This window comes from Euleptes europaea, chromosome 4 (genome assembly GCF_029931775.1).
Source record: "Euleptes europaea isolate rEulEur1 chromosome 4, rEulEur1.hap1, whole genome shotgun sequence".
Taxonomy (NCBI): domain Eukaryota; kingdom Metazoa; phylum Chordata; class Lepidosauria; order Squamata; family Sphaerodactylidae; genus Euleptes; species Euleptes europaea.
Window position 1 is genome coordinate 76,036,913 of NC_079315.1, and position 15,754 is coordinate 76,052,666.

A 15,754-nucleotide genomic window follows, 5' to 3' on the forward strand; every position below is an offset into this window, starting at 1 on the left:
CACTACAAGAATGCCCTCCTGAGCTTTTCTGTTTCCACAAGATGGGAGCCACCACAAAGAATGCACACGAGTGTTCAGCTGATAATCTTAACAATTTTCAGGGAGGAACCTTCAGGTTTTGCTCAAATTAATGAAGCTATGGTAAAGTATAGTAAGAGAGGCAGTTCTGCAGGTATGAAGGTTCTAGGCTATGAAGGGCTTTGATAAACAGTACCGAATTCAGCCCAATATCTGATCAGTAGCCAATGGAGTCACTGCAGAATTTGTGTCACATTCTTGTTCTGCCTGGTACCAGTTAGTAATCGGGCTGCCGTGTTTTTATACCAATTGACTTCAAGGAAAGACCTATGTAGCCTATGGCCATTTATGCATGGCTGTTTCCTTGAGGTAACCCCGCAGACTACTTCAGGGCTTTGCTTTGATTATGCTTACATTTTCTGACTGTCAAGAGGTCACCTCGTGGGGAGAGTGAGACGACCTCTGACGGTGGGAAAATGCAAGCATAATCAAAGCAAAGCCCCGAAATAGACAGCAGGGTGACCGTGAGGAAGCAGCCATGCAAAAACGGCCTATATTGCAGTAGTCTAACCTCGAGATAACCATGGCACAGATCCACACGGGCAGATCAGCCAACTCAAGGTAGCGGGCCAACTGCCTGGCTAGGTGAAGATCACAGAACACTTTTTTTTTTTTTGCAGCTGCACAGACTAGTTTCTCCAGTAGTGATGCTGACTCTAGTACAGGGGTGGGGAACCTTTTTTCCGCCAAGGACCATTTGGATATTTATAACATAATTCATGGGCCATACAAAATTATAAATTTAAAAATTAGCCGACCAAGCCCCAAGCAGGCAGCTGCCCCAGATGACCACCACCACCCCTATGTGGGCAGGCAGGCATCCAACTGGTGGTGCAGTCGCCCGCCTGGTGGCACAGGATGGTCTGTTGCACCAACCGGACGTAGCTGTCCAGCCACACGGCAGAGTTGCTCCTGCTCCGCATGGTCAGGGCCGGATTCTACAGTCGGCTCCTGCTACCTCCACCGAAAGGATGAAACGAGGACACACGGGCTAAGAACAACCCCCCCCCCGCATATTCTGGCCCTGCCCCCTTTAACCCCTCCATTGTCACCACTTTCGCCCCCAGCCCTCTTGTAAAGAGGGAATACATTTCTCCACGGCCTGGGTGGGAAAGGGCTAACACAGTTTCTTGGGCGGTCCTAGCAGCTCCATAGCTAACGACTCTTCTGCAAGAGGGGAAAAGATTCCTTTTCTCAGCAAAACATACTCAAATTCGCCTTGAATAGAGGCTATTCCTGTCCGCGGGAGGGGGCAGATCGCTACTCTCAGATCCTTCTGAGCTAGAGATCTGCCAGGACCCATGAAGGGCCAGACCAAATGATTTCACGGGCCTTAAACGGCCCCTGGGCCTGACGTTCCCCACCCCTGATCTAGTATAACCCCCAGACTCTTAACTGAATCAGAATGTATCAGCTGGACCCTACTGAAAACGGAGGGCACTGTGTCCACTGGCCTGCCAAACCCTTAGCCAATGTTGGGGTCACAGCCAAAAAAGCTCTACATCATGTGGAAGAAATCTGACTTGTAAGCAGAAGGGGAAACTAATAAAAGATCTATGGCGAACACAGAGGTGGCCCTTCAATTATGTCCCAGATTCTGAAAATGCTACTCTAATTTTTCTGTGTGTTTCTCTTGTTGTGGCACATGGACTTTAAGGTATGACACCTGTAATTTCTTTCAGTGCTCTCTTGATCTAGAATAGCAATTAGGCCAGCCAACCAAATACAGATGGCTACTGCCCTAAAGTACAGCATTCAAGATTCAACAACATATAACTTGGGTTCACCTTCCAGAGAATCTTCCTGCTGAAGTTTGAAGTGTGCACAAGGCATAGAAAGGGAGAAAAATAAATGACTGGTCATGTATTTTTTAAATAAAACCCAGTGATGCTTCACAACATGTTACCTTTCTAAGTGGAATGAAAGTGTCAATGATTTCGCCAGTTGAAAAGTTCATCATGAATGCTTGCAGGGGCTCCATGTCTCCAGGGTAAGGCTTTCCATTAACTGCAAACAGCAGACCCCCTGCAAAAAAAAATACACACACATTCTACAGAGATCTGTATGTGGCTGAGTATATTCTTCCTTTTTACAACCAAGTCTAAGCAAAGCAGTAAAAGACTGAGGAAAGCTGTCTCAAGGAACCACAACTAGTTTTAACCAAGGATGTGCTCTTTGGCTTCTGAAACTGTCATTGCAATTCTATCGGGGAAGATTCAGACCTATTTCGCCACAACACACAGTTGTAACTATTTCAACTATGGCTGCTAGGAAGCTGTTGGCAGTGTTCCCAACACAGAACCAGTTAAAAGAGAAAATGCTATGAAAAGGAAATAAAGGAGATATCTGAAGTTAACACGCCATACTCTATCTTCTTTTAAGTCAACTGCTGCAGAATAATGTTTAGCATTTTCACGATGCTTGCTTCAGGCAGTTACCATGGAGATATGAGTACAATACGGAAAACAGCAGCATGAGTAGCTTTCGCCCCCACCACCAGCAACGGTGTGGTCCCATTTCGACGCTGACAGAAATTTGGACCCTGCCTTTCCAAGTTCAAAACTGCTACTGATCATCAGATGGGAAACACGTTAAACATTTATAAATGCTTAATACAGTAAAGACAATACAGTACAATGAACATGCAATAAAATCAGTAGCACAAATAGCAGCAATTAAGAAAAACCAAATTATTAGGGGAATAAAGAGATGGCGGTAGTTGTGTTTCTTTAAATGGCAGTTGTTTATATCACTGGGCTGTGGCTCAGTGGTAGAGCATCTGCTTGGCATGCAGAAGGTCCCAGGATCAATCCCCGGCATCTCCAGTTAAAGGGACTAGGCAAGTAGGTGATGTGAAAGGCCTCTGCCTAAGACCCTGGAGAGACAATGCTGACTTTGATGGACCAAGGGTCTGATTCAGTATAAGGCAGCTTCATGTGTTCATGAAAGCTCATACCCTGCCAGAAAATATTTTTGTTAGTCTTTAAGGTGCTACTGGACTCTTGCTCTTTTCTACTCATGTGTCCATGTGTGTTCATATAGCAGAAATAAGTAGCAGCAACACTTTCCCAAGGAAACCAGAGGTTAAAAAAAAAATCAGAAACCTAACTGCCAACTGAAAACTTTTTTTCAGCTGGAACTGAAGTCATAATGGAGATGCCACAAGGAAGATTACCTGGGGAAGTCTGTCCTACAACTGTGGCACCACTACTGAAAAGGCCCTGACCAGAGTTCTCAACTGCCTCTATTCAAACAGAGGTCAGAATAGTATTTACTCATCTTAGAAGATTCCTTTAAAACTATCTTTTAGCAACTGAACGGTACTTTTAGGTGATTTCTTATCCAGTGTTAAACCCAAGGAACTCTTCCTTAATGAGGTAATAATCTTGGGTGAAATTCGCTCCTACTTTTGGAGATGACTTTAGTTAGGAAACATTAACAGATCAAACACACCAACCAAAACCCACAAACACTATAAGATCAGCTGTGTTTAGTATTGGGTTAGGCCTAGAGAGACCCACTTTCAAACTCCTGTTTGCCATGAAACTTACTGGGTGACCTTGGGCCTTGAATTGTTCTCTGTCAGCCTAGTCTACCTCTCAGAGTTATCATGAGTATAAAATGGAAGAGGAGAGAACCATATATGATACCCTCAATTTCTTGGAGAAGTGTGGGATAAAACACAAACAATTATTCATACAACTATAACAAGTCAGGGTAAAGAAAACATGTGGGAGAGGAGAATTTCCTGAGGAGGCCTAAACATAGCTTAACCTGGGAGTACTGTACAAATGTGAGCCCCGCCCCCCATTCTCATCTGTTCCTGAGTGTGTCTGCCTGCACTCCTATCAACAGCTTCTGGTAAGATCCTTCAACTTCTAAAGCACCTGATTCCTAAAGAAAACTTTGGCTGATGCAAAAAATGTTGATTCTGTAGCAGTGGAAAATGTTGAAGGGGAAGCCCACAGCTTCAAATATACCCCGGTTTGAAAGTGGTAGTCGCCTTGCAAGGAATGAGCAGTGATATCTGTAGGAATATGAGAACCTTATATGCCAGACCTACTCACTCACTGCTCCAAAAGTCAGTAGTTACACTGTTCAGAAGAAGAAAAGACCATCAATATATCTGATTAGTCAGATTGAGAACCACAGTTAAACTGCCCTGTAAGAGCTGTGAGAATTATTTCTGCTTGAATTGCTCCTATCCCAGATCCTTTGGAACCAAAGTAAAAATTAAGGGAAGACACAGAACACACCTATTTGCTCCTGTAAAAAAAGACACTGGTCTCTTTCCCTATGCAGGTGAAAAGCAGTTTGGAGAGGGAGACCTTGATAGGAACTAGCCTTGTTGTCAAAGCTTTAAACAAGCTTTCTACTGTTCCTCCAAATTGTAGCCTCTGGTGGCTGCTTTTCATTTAGAATGTCAGGAAATGAGTACAAGTGTCTACCATGTAATGTCTGGATTGCCCCTGAAGTGTTACCTAGTAAGAACATCTTAAAGGTAAAGGTAGTCCTTTATGCAAACACTGGATCATTCCTGACCCATGAGGTGACGTCACATTCCGACATTTACTAGGCAGACAACGTTTACGGGGTGGTTTGCCATTGGCTTCCCCAGTCGTCTACACTTTACCCTCACCAAGCTGCGTACTCATTTTACTGACCTTGGAAGGATGGAAGGCTGAGTTAACCTTGAGCCAGCTACCTAAAACCAACTTCCATTGGGATCAAACTCAGGTTGTGATCAGAGCTTTTGACTGCAGTACTGCAGCTTACCACTCTATGCCACGGGGCTCCTTAGCCTCTTAGAGAACCCCAAAAACAGTATTCCGGCATACCTGCAATTTTTGAGTTTTTCAAAATGTGGTGTGAAAAACGATATTGTAAGCTGCTTTGGATCCCTGTTGTTTATTTATTTATCCAAATAAATAAAATATTTCTAAGGCTAGTCTACTTTGGCTCGGTCAGTCTTATTACCACAATTCAGAATAGTTAAAGTGTTTTTCATTGTTCTTTTAATAGAAGTTAAGAGTATCTTACATTATACTGGAGTTTCTTAATCTCAATAAGGAAAAATGTTGTTCACACCTTCCAAAGTTCGCTATTATAAACAGAAATGGCTCAGCTAACAGAAGTATCAGTTGCTTTACACTGAGAGTTCGCAAGAAGGCCATATAAGGCTGTGGAGTGGTTCACCGCCAATCAGCATGGCAGTAGTTCAACTCCTTTACTAATTAAGATACACCAAAGCTGGAGCAAATAGTAGGTCAGAGACAGGGATAATGAGCTTTCCTAATAATTTCCCCTCCTCCATTTTATCCTCAGAACAACCACCCTGTGAGGTAGGTTAGGTTAAGAGAGAATGACTAGCCCAAGGTCACTGAACAAGCTTCCATGCAGGGTGGCGATTCAAACCTTGGCCTTCCAGATCCTAGTCCAACACTCCAACCTCTACAGGAAATGGAATTCCACCCCCACTTCCCGAAAAGTTACTCTTGTCATACTCTGTATTAAATTCCAATAATTCTTTGTCGTGCAATCATTTGACAAGTAGCAGAGATCGCAAAGAATATATAAAGAGATAGATTTAAAAAAATCATTACCTGGAGCATAAGAAACTGCAAATACTTCTTTTCCAAACAACGGATGTCTGATCTCTCTCACAAATTCCCCAGTTTCCGGTTTAAAACACTGGATCCGACCATTTTCTCTGTCTGCCACACACAGCTGACCGAAATCAGACACCATGGTTAAGCTGTGAGGGATGTGGAACTGGCCAGGTTTTGCTTGTGCTAAAGAACTTTCTGAAACAGAAAATATCCACTTCACGTCCAACCCAGATTTAAGCCACCATCTGTGGCCAGAATTACTAATATTTTATGTTACAGTAATAAAAAGTATGCACTGAAACTGCTTTCTGTCCCACAGCAGATATGCACGAGGAACTGTAAGCATGCTATTAGAATTCTCAAGTGTCAACAGTTGAAATTTATCACACCATAACTAATAAGAGGGAAGCCTCGATTCTTGTCTTAAAAATCCAACGCATGCACACACACTCCACACAGAAAGCTAGCTTCTCAGGGACAATCTGTGGAGGAATTTTGGAGAAAGGGACATAGAGGAGCAATTTAACCATGCGAAGTCCCCACTCACAGTGTAAACTGGTATTCCCCAGAGGCAGCTTTTCCACCTTACACAAAAAGTCTAATTTATTTCAGCGAGTCTTTGGTGCTCTAGACAGCTCCTTGGCGAATGTGCCATAAGCCATTCAGAGAAAGAGGTTTTGCTAACTGAATTGGGCTGCCCAAGTCAAGTTTGACCTTCTAATCTTGCTTTAGGAATGATGACAAACACATATCAGGTGTAATTTCAGATGTACCTTTAATTATCTCATCAAGAACCAATCATTTATCTAGACGATGATGACGTTTAAATTAAAAAAGATTTAGAATAAGATTGCTATTTTTCTATAAAAAATACTTGATTTAATTTCCTTAATTTCTCTGAATTGGGAAGTTACCTGCACAGGTTTGAGTGGCTAGCCCTCTGGGAGAGAAACTGCGGTTAACTCGATGTTTTTGCTCAAAACACTACGGACATTTGCACAAAATTATTTTTTTAGATAGTCATTCTTCCTGAGTTCTCAAATAAGGATAATTATCATCTGAACAAACAAAACTTTTTATTCAGTACCTTCTCCCCACTGTGTAATAAATATTCCATTCGGAGAGAACTGAATAACACGACTGTTACAGTATCCATCGGACACATATACGTTGCCAGTAGCTGGGTCCACAGCCACATCTGTTGGTTGGCAGAAGTGATTTTGGTCACTCCCAGGTTGAAAAGCCCTTCCCAGAGTCAACAAAGGAGATTCCACACCACGGGGTGCTAGTTTGAACACCTACCAGTGTAAAGGATAAGGAGTTAGTGACGTATTATAGTTAAAGGCTAAAACAAAACAAAAAAACCCTCCTGATTACAGGAAACGCCTCATGCCTGCCCTCTACAAAAGACCTTTCAACACACAGCTATGTATATATTAATATTCATGGGCTCAATAAAGAAATCCATCATCAAGCATGTAACAAAGTTAATTTACTAGTGTTTCTGCACAGAGTGTCAATCCATGGCTGTTATGCTAAATGAAGCAGTTGAATATTTGGCAAATATCCTCCTAGACTGAGGGGAAAAAATGATATTGTCAAGCTGTTAATAAGAGACAGAAGCTGCTTAAATTCAGAGCTGCAGTTCATACAGTATTTCCAGAAGCTAGTTGTTCATACCTGATGAAGAGCTACGTCTGTCACCCAGTAGTTACCGTTTTTATCTGTACTCAAACCATGCGGTAAATAAAACCTGTAAACAAAATAAGTAGAAACTACATTAAGAGGAAGAAAACTACATAGCAGAATAATTTGTTCTGTTCAGTCACCATAGCGACATTTATATTAGTACTTCTATTTCGCCAGAAATTTTTTGCTTATCCAAATTTACTGGAATCTCACACACTTTCTTTCCCCCTTCCTTAATTCTCCTGAACCTGGTGACTACCATTCCTGAGTTACAGGATCCATCACTTTCCTCAGATAATACATTCATGGGGCATTCTTACTGTGTGGAACATCATGGCATGGCTGTTCTGGGCCATTATTGGATAAAAATTGCAACGTATTTCATTGATAAGCAACACAACGTTTCCCATCCCACTCACTGCTTAAATAAGCAACACTCCATGGGATTTTTTAAAGGTCATTCATTTCGCCTCCATCTGATGCAAATACCACACTTCAATGGATTGAAGTGTTATACAGCGAGACCATTAATTCTCATCTCTCAAGAAAATAAACCCTTCTGTGGTGCTGTGTGTCCACAAGTAGAAATATGACAATGGCTCAAATATAGTTGAGACAAGGTTTGAATTATTATGAGAAAGCCCTTAAGTAGATATCACTTTGTCTGTCCCACAAGGGCCAATCCAGGCCCAGAGTTCTCCCCTTGGGGTGGAAGCTGTCTCCCCAGGATCCTGCCTAACCCACTTCCCATAAAGGACAGAACAACCTGTCTTTCTGGTCTCCCTGCCTTAATCAAGAATTTGTATTCATTTGGATCAAATATTAGAATCAAGAGATGCTCATTGCTAACAATGTTTTGTTTTAAACTAAATACAGATGGTGTACTATACAACTTATCTATGCCTGCTGTGAGTCTGGTAAGTATTTTAAAAAGTGAAACAATTAAGACTTACAGATTTTTTCCTGTGGAATGAAGTACAGCTGAACTACTAGGGTCTAGTACAAGAACAGTGCTTTCTTCAATGGGTCCAAGTCCTTTTTGTTGATAAATGTATCTATTGTCAAAAGAGCTAAATAAAAGGGGGGAAAGTATCAACTGTCAAATTGCTAAATAAATGAAAAATGCATATCAAAAGTCTGATATAGAAATTTCAGTATCCAATAAAGATCTACCCTATCAAAGGAAGAGGCAAGAAACTAGCACATCTATTAAAACCATTTTAGCTGATGCATCTACTCAATATAAAATTATTAGGACCAAGCTTATGCTGTGCCAGGATAACTTTAGATGCACCCCAACCTTGGCATTTAAAAGACGATTAAAATACTAAGCTGTCAGGCAAAATAACTTCCTTTTGATACTTTGCACATGCAGCATTTTGTATAAATGGACCCTCAGCCACTATGTGTGCAATGTTATCAAGCTAGATTCCTGTATTCCAGGCAGATGTCGTCTATGCATGCAGCATTAGCATGGCAGTGTGCTTTGCATGTGCAGTGGCTCAGTTTAAGCTAAAGGCTGGGTGTGTGCAACATTCCTTGGTTAAGTTATCCTTGTCTCCAGGATCATATTTCAATCGGGCTTAAGTACTGGATGAGACTAGTGTTCCTCAAATATTGAGATCAGCCTCTGCTAAATGTATTGTACCGCCCCCACCTTCCAGTATAACTGTTCTTCCCACAAGCATGCAAACACCCTTGCACACAATTCAGTGCAAAGTTGCCTGCTGCTATAAGTAAGCATCTGTGGATAAGGGCACTATATGTCTTGGGTCCAGCATACCTAAAAGACTGCCTACTCCCTTGCAACCTACCCGACTGCTACAAACCTCTTCTGAGGTCCTGCTTTGGGTGCCCCCCCTTCTAATATTAGGTGGGTGGCAATCCAGGAGAAGGCCCTCTTGGTCATGGCACCAAAACTCTGGAACTCTTGCCCCAGAGGGAGACTCTTCTCTCCTTCTGTTACTGTCTTCTACTAGCAGGTAGAGACTTTTTTTATTTTATCTGGCATTCCCTCAATGATTCCTCCTTTCTGCCCTATGTTTTAATGGTTGTTTTTGTGTTTGCGTATGTGTGTTTTAGCTTTGCTTTAATAGTTTTAAGATATGTTTTTATTATGTATGTTTTAGTTAGCTGCCTTGGTGATTCTGATGATGGCAGAAAGGCAGTATATAAATTGTGTAAATAAACAAACAGTCAAACAGTAGCATTAGAAGAGGAAGAGAACACGACATGTACCATCGCCTTCTAAATCCAGCCATAGGGGGACCTTTTTAGAACAATGCAGTGCCTTCCCAAGTGTAGAAGCAGCCCCCGCCAAAAAAAACCTCAATGTGGTTCAGGGAATTCCCTCTTTACAATCCATGTCTTGGTCGATGCAATAAGGGGAGCTCATCATACATCAGGTTCCCATCCTTCCCGCAAGATATCTGCCCAAATTCTCCAAGGGGTATTCCTTACATCCAAAGTGTGTGCATGTGTCCATGCTTGCTTCACTAGATTAACTGGTTAATTCAAGCAAAAACTGGAATACCAGGGAGCACTTCTCATTCATGGATGCATAGAAAACCCATTTCCACATGATGGGGCAGAAGGGAAAACAACACGTGCTATGTGCACCGTTCTGATTGCGATGATGCTCCTCGTACCAATACCAATAGTTCACAAGTATCAATAACACAGACATTTTCTACACAACTGGGCTGAACCGTGAGGAAAGATATTAGCAAAAGTCAACCACACCGAAACAATTTTCTGCTGCGTCACTTTGAAAAGCATAACTAAATGTACAGCTATTTAGAAAACGTCCTGCACTCCATGATCTAATATTTTATCAGTAATTCAGAAGCATAAAAAACATGAACTGCCCTGCACTCTTCCAGGAGCTATGATTAAAAACCAACTGCTGTTTGTATATGGTGCAGGTTGGTGCACAGACTGAATGATAAGAAAAGCTCGAAAATAGAAATAGAGAGGAAAAATACTTCTACTAGATATATCAATCTAAGCCTTGTTCCTTCTGACCATCCTGTACCCCTTATGAGTGATCATCAGGCCAGAGTGCTGTTGCAAGTGAAGGGAAGAAATATCACATTCCCCTTCTGTATATTCCTAAGAGTACTTCAGTTTCCCTCGGGGGTCTACACCTGGTAACCTACAACCCAAAGTCCCTGGCCCGTACTCCTCTAGGTATCTTTATCTATTTATTCCCTTCCTGAAAACTGTACATGCCGAATAATGTCCTTAAGTCCTTTGTTAAGTTCTGCATCACCCCATTTTCCCCTTCTTTTCTCTTCAACTCTGAATCCCACACTTTATTGTGGAGCAAACACGCCTCCTGAGCTCTGTTTCAGCCTACTGTGGGCATCCCACTTTCTCGGCCATCTTGGGTGTCTGTTAGTCTCCATGCCCCATCCAACATTGTCCCTCTTTAACAGCTATTTTTGATAATAAGATACCACTGCTTTTGTCTTGGGTAATCTATGTTTTTCACTGATCTGAGTGAGAGCCCCCTTCCACAAAAGATGAGCACTATATGGCTTTGGATGGCTTATGGTTGTCTTCTTCTCTCAGCAAAACTACCAAAGTTATGGAACGTGATGCCAGATGAGATCCATCAGTTAACACTCAACCCTGAGTGTTCTTGTTACAACAGGCCCTTCGGGAAGATGTTTGAGAAGTTGTTTATCTGTGGATGGCTTGGTTTGCTATTTATTTTTTACATCTGTCAGCCAGACTGTTTAGACAGATATCTAAACTGTAAACACAAATATCTGAATCTATATTTCAAACAAAAGGTCTTTTCAGAACAGCATATAATCATCCAAAAGTTCTTTAATGACTTACAGCCCATTCCTGAGCTCTGAGGCTGAAAGAGCTCAGGAGGCGTGCAAGTGGCCATGCCGGTGCCTGTGCCACTTGTGCCGCCAAGACTGGCACGGATGCCAGCATTGAGATGCTTACGCCAGCCTCACTGGACCGCCGTGGCAGCACGGCCCTGGGACACTGGCTCGGCCTCATGACGGCATCCTGACGGCACAAGTGCTCACACCGTCGTCCCGGGGGGTGTTCCTGGGGCATTCTGGGGGGCAGAACTGCCAGTAAGCAGCTTCCTAACCCTTCCAGCCTGGGAATACCCCCCTCAGGCCTTAGTGGTGCTGTACCAGGTTTTTGCCGGTGCAGAATCGTTTTTCTCTATGGGGCTTCCCCCCCGCCCCAATTTTTTACATTTTAAAGCACTTTTTCCCGCTCATGGCAGCCTCCAAACCTCTTTGGAGGTGCCACATCGGTGCCTCAGCTACACTGTGCCTGGGTGCCACTGGGCTCAGGAAAGGGCTATTAAACTATTTGAACCTCATACTAGTATTATTGCAAACGATGTATGAGAGTCATATTGTTATCCGTACAAGAAGTTATTAGTTATACTTTCCCTTAGTACAAGAAGCCCTCATAAGCATTCCAGCTTAAGTGCTTAGCACTGGGGCTTAGCATTGATTGAAATAAAGTGTTAGCCATGTATGCACATGAAATTAAATAGCATTTAATCTAATTGTAGGTAAAATTGTAATTCAATTGTCATCTAAGATGTGGAAGATGTATGATTTTTTTCCAAATGTTTATTTATTTAACCAGCTCCTAAGTGCCCATGAGATTGATTTTTCAATAGAAGGCCTACTTTATAACATTAGATGAGTCTGCAAACCAAATTATTAACCCTATACATTACTGTAATAAAAGTAAGCCTTGCATAAAATATTTATACTATAGCTTTCAATTAAGAGAAGTGGCATACTTTTCAAACTAGTTGTACTTCATTGATTAGTTTATTGATCTCTTCATTAAAATTATTTGCACATGAAATCTGTAGTACTCTGTAATTAAAAATATACATCATGCACTTGCTGGATATTGTTGCGTCTATCTTTATCTGTTCTTCTTTTGTATAATTTCCAAAGCCATTTACGTTTATTAATATTGAACAAAACTACATCAAGTCCCAAGTGCTGGATTTAGAACCTCGTGACTTAATTGCCAGGCTACAAGCAATGGCATTATGTCATAGAAGCCAGTGACATTTAATTTTCATTGTCTAGGCTGGGATAACAGCCTGAAAGACACACCAATATTAGGTATCTACCTAAAATTTTAGGAACGATCGGATATATATATCTACCTAAACTAAGAATGCTAGGATGCAGAATAAGAGTACTGCTACAGTTTTAAAATGTAAGGAGACTTTAATAAGCACAGCAAGTGCTTAATAACAGAATACAGGATTTGAGCTATGATTCACAGTCAGACCTGCCCAAGTTACTAGGAAAAATTCTTATGAATTAGCTTCCTAAACTTTCCAACAGATAAAAACAGCATCCACACCTCAGGAGGAAGTCTAGGGGAAGCACGTTAAAAAGGGGCTTGAAGTTCCAGAAATGTATTAAATAATTGGTAGGTACATTAACGGTGGGGTTGCATATATTCCTCCAGCTCCTATGCTTACAGTGTGCTCCAGAACTATGCTCAGTTACTCAGAGTTCTCTACTAGCCTGCTACATTTACTTGTCAAGACATGCAGCTTTTACCTTCATGTATTATTAAAACATTGCTACCATTCTAAGTAGTGCCTGAAACACTCATAATTTGTTTGACTCTTCCTTGCTGTACAATGGGGATGCAATCAACCAGAGAGTTCCTAAGGCCAATAATTGAGCACATTTATGGCTGGTAAAGAACATTACACCTAATTAAAATCTCTGTATTAGTTTTATGATTACTTGCATATATTTAGACAAGACTGGAAGTCTAAAGGGAAAAGGGGAAACAATAGGTTACGGTAAACCCATCCCTTTTAATAATGACCTCCCCCTCCTACTCTACTACCATCTTCTTACCAGCAAATGCTTTTTCATGCAGGCATCATATTGAAAATCTTCTTCAATAACCTAATCCTTACAGTTAAGTTCCATGAAGGAAACAGGAGGGAGGATATCTTACTTACATTCACTATACTTGATGGAACTACACAGGCTATCCCTACTCTAGTTCGAGGATCTTTCCAGACTGAGACGTTCAAAGTTCTGCCTGCTTTTTTTAATGTAATATTTTCAAATTGCTGTATATAGTAATACTGCCTTCTATTATAAAATCGCTGCATAAATGGCAAACTCACGGTAGTTGAATTAGCTCTAGAAACGCACACCTCATGGAGGTTAAAATTTTGTCTCTATACAGCAGTAGCCAAATAGGTTCACAATGAGAATGCCAAACAATCTATGTTTGTAAGAAATCACTCCAAAAATGCCTCCCTGAGAGATCCATGTTAGAAACAGCAAACCGTATAACGGCAAATACTTCATCAAAGATGTCACCAGGACCACAGTGCTGGGGAACCATGCTAAGGTGCGTGTGGCCACTTTTTGAGTCAAAAATGCTTGCAACTTCTCCCATCCATGTGTACAGAAAATAATGTATCTGTAGGACTACAGGGACCCATCCAATAAGAGTGATTTATTTGAGGAAAATCTGAACAGCTGCTTAAGTAAATACAAGCAGTAGTCTGCATTTGGAGCAACTGCACACAGAATAATAATGCTGTATGGGGGTTCCAGCCTCTGCAGACAAAACAGAGGGGCCTGGACTCAGGCTTTGCTACTCCAGCCTTGAGATTCGTTTCTGGGTGGGTCCACGCACAAACTCGCCTCACAACTTTGCTCAAATCAATCAACGGAATTTATTGAATACAGAGAGAGTTAAGAAAAGGCAAACTCTCATTCCAACACAGGCAATAAAAAAGAAACTTAAAACAAATAACTAGTTGTGCTAACTGCTTACAAACAAAAACTGATTGCATATGGTCTTACTGCCAGATCCTGTAGCCAAAGACGATAACCCGAAAGGAGCCTCCCTCCATGGAAAAACCCTCCCTCTTTCACATCATGGGCCTCATTAGTTTCAGGTGTTCCCAATACCCTTCCAGCTGTAGTTCTCTAGGGCATGAACCTCTCAAGGCCAGCATGCCCTTTGAGCCAGCCCAGCTGTTATGATAGCTTCTTTCTTACAAATGCTTTTCAGGATTTCCTTGACTTACTTTTCTCTTTCACATCCCCTTGTCTTTAATCATTTGCGTTCTGTCTACCTACATATCTGCTGTCTTCCCATAAATTTCAGATTTACAAACAGAGTTTCTGGTCTGCAGTTATTGAGAGCATGTAAACAATTTTTCAATATCACTCTGTGGTCTGTTAAAAAGGGTTTAAGTCAGGGCATGCTGGGGGTTCTGTGTCCAAAATGCCACCCTGCCTTACCCTGAGGCTACCAGTCCATCCTATTATCCATCTCACCCACTGTGTCCCATTTCTTCTCTTTATGACTTCAGACACTGCTGAAGCATTGCTTCAGAGGGTAACTATGTTGATCTGCAATAGAAAAGCTAGACTGGAGTGCGGTAGCACCTTAGAGATCAACACGATTTTCACAGTGTAAGTTTTCGAGAGCCAAAGCTCCCTTTGTCAGGTATCACATACTGCACAATGTATTCTGCCCACCACATCTGTAATTTTGTAACCATACCCACATCTCAGTCGTCTCGTCTCCAGGCTAAACATACCCAGCTCCTTCAACCTTTCCTCATAGGACTTGGTCTTCAGACATACACAGTTGCCACCTCTGCAGCTCACATGGGGGCGGGGGGTACATATGAATACGAAAGCCTTTATTGACATTAAGGTGGGTTACATAGAGGTTCCACTCTTCCTCCCCTGCCCACCTGCCAGGAGTGCTACCACTTCCTCAGCCCACTGGGTCTTCCTCCCTTTCTTACCCCATCCTGCCTGCAATGGTACTGTCCCTGCCTGCTGGCTCAAGTGATGGCAACGGCCCCCACTCCTCTTCTGCCTGGATGGTGCAGCCAGCCGTCCATCTGCTGCAAGGAGGGTGGATGAAGCTGCCCGACAGAGGAACATTCTTTGTGCAAGCACAGACAACATTCAATCCTCTATTCCGGGTTTTTTCTTTTTAAGTTTTCAGATTTTTCTGCAAACTTAGTTGGTCCCCCAAGTTTGTAGAACAGTTTTATTTATTTATAGACTGCCTTTCTCACACTGACTCAAGTTTTGTCTTAATGGCCCCAATCCAGTTTTCAGTATCCACAGATGAAAACGTGATAAATTTAGATAAATTTATTGTTGCTTAAAATGAGAGTAGTTGGAATCATTCTTTCCCTATGCTTTTTCAGTCCTCTCTTCTTTTACCACCTTCAAAATAAAAGAAACACATCTTGTTATACATCCTGAATCCTAACAGTAGAATCAAATGCAGATACATGCAAAAAAAAAAAAAGTCTACAGAAGTGAGCTCTGAAAGCATTAGTAAGAAACAATTAA

General features: G+C 41.8%; 1 protein-coding gene across 2 annotated transcripts in view; it reads right to left on the reverse strand.

The window, feature by feature from the left end:
• PAM (peptidylglycine alpha-amidating monooxygenase) overlaps positions 1-15,754 on the reverse strand; it is a 111,917-nt gene that overhangs the window by 17,436 nt on the left and 78,727 nt on the right. For both annotated transcript variants that reach the window (XM_056847830.1, XM_056847828.1), the window contains exons 16-20: positions 8,330-8,446; positions 7,368-7,440; positions 6,775-6,985; positions 5,682-5,882; positions 1,985-2,103 (exon numbers count right to left, since the gene is read on the reverse strand). In XM_056847830.1, coding sequence (XP_056703808.1) covers positions 1,985-2,103; positions 5,682-5,882; positions 6,775-6,985; positions 7,368-7,440; positions 8,330-8,446 — 721 coding nt within the window. The remainder of the gene's footprint in view (positions 1-1,984; positions 2,104-5,681; positions 5,883-6,774; positions 6,986-7,367; positions 7,441-8,329; positions 8,447-15,754) is intronic.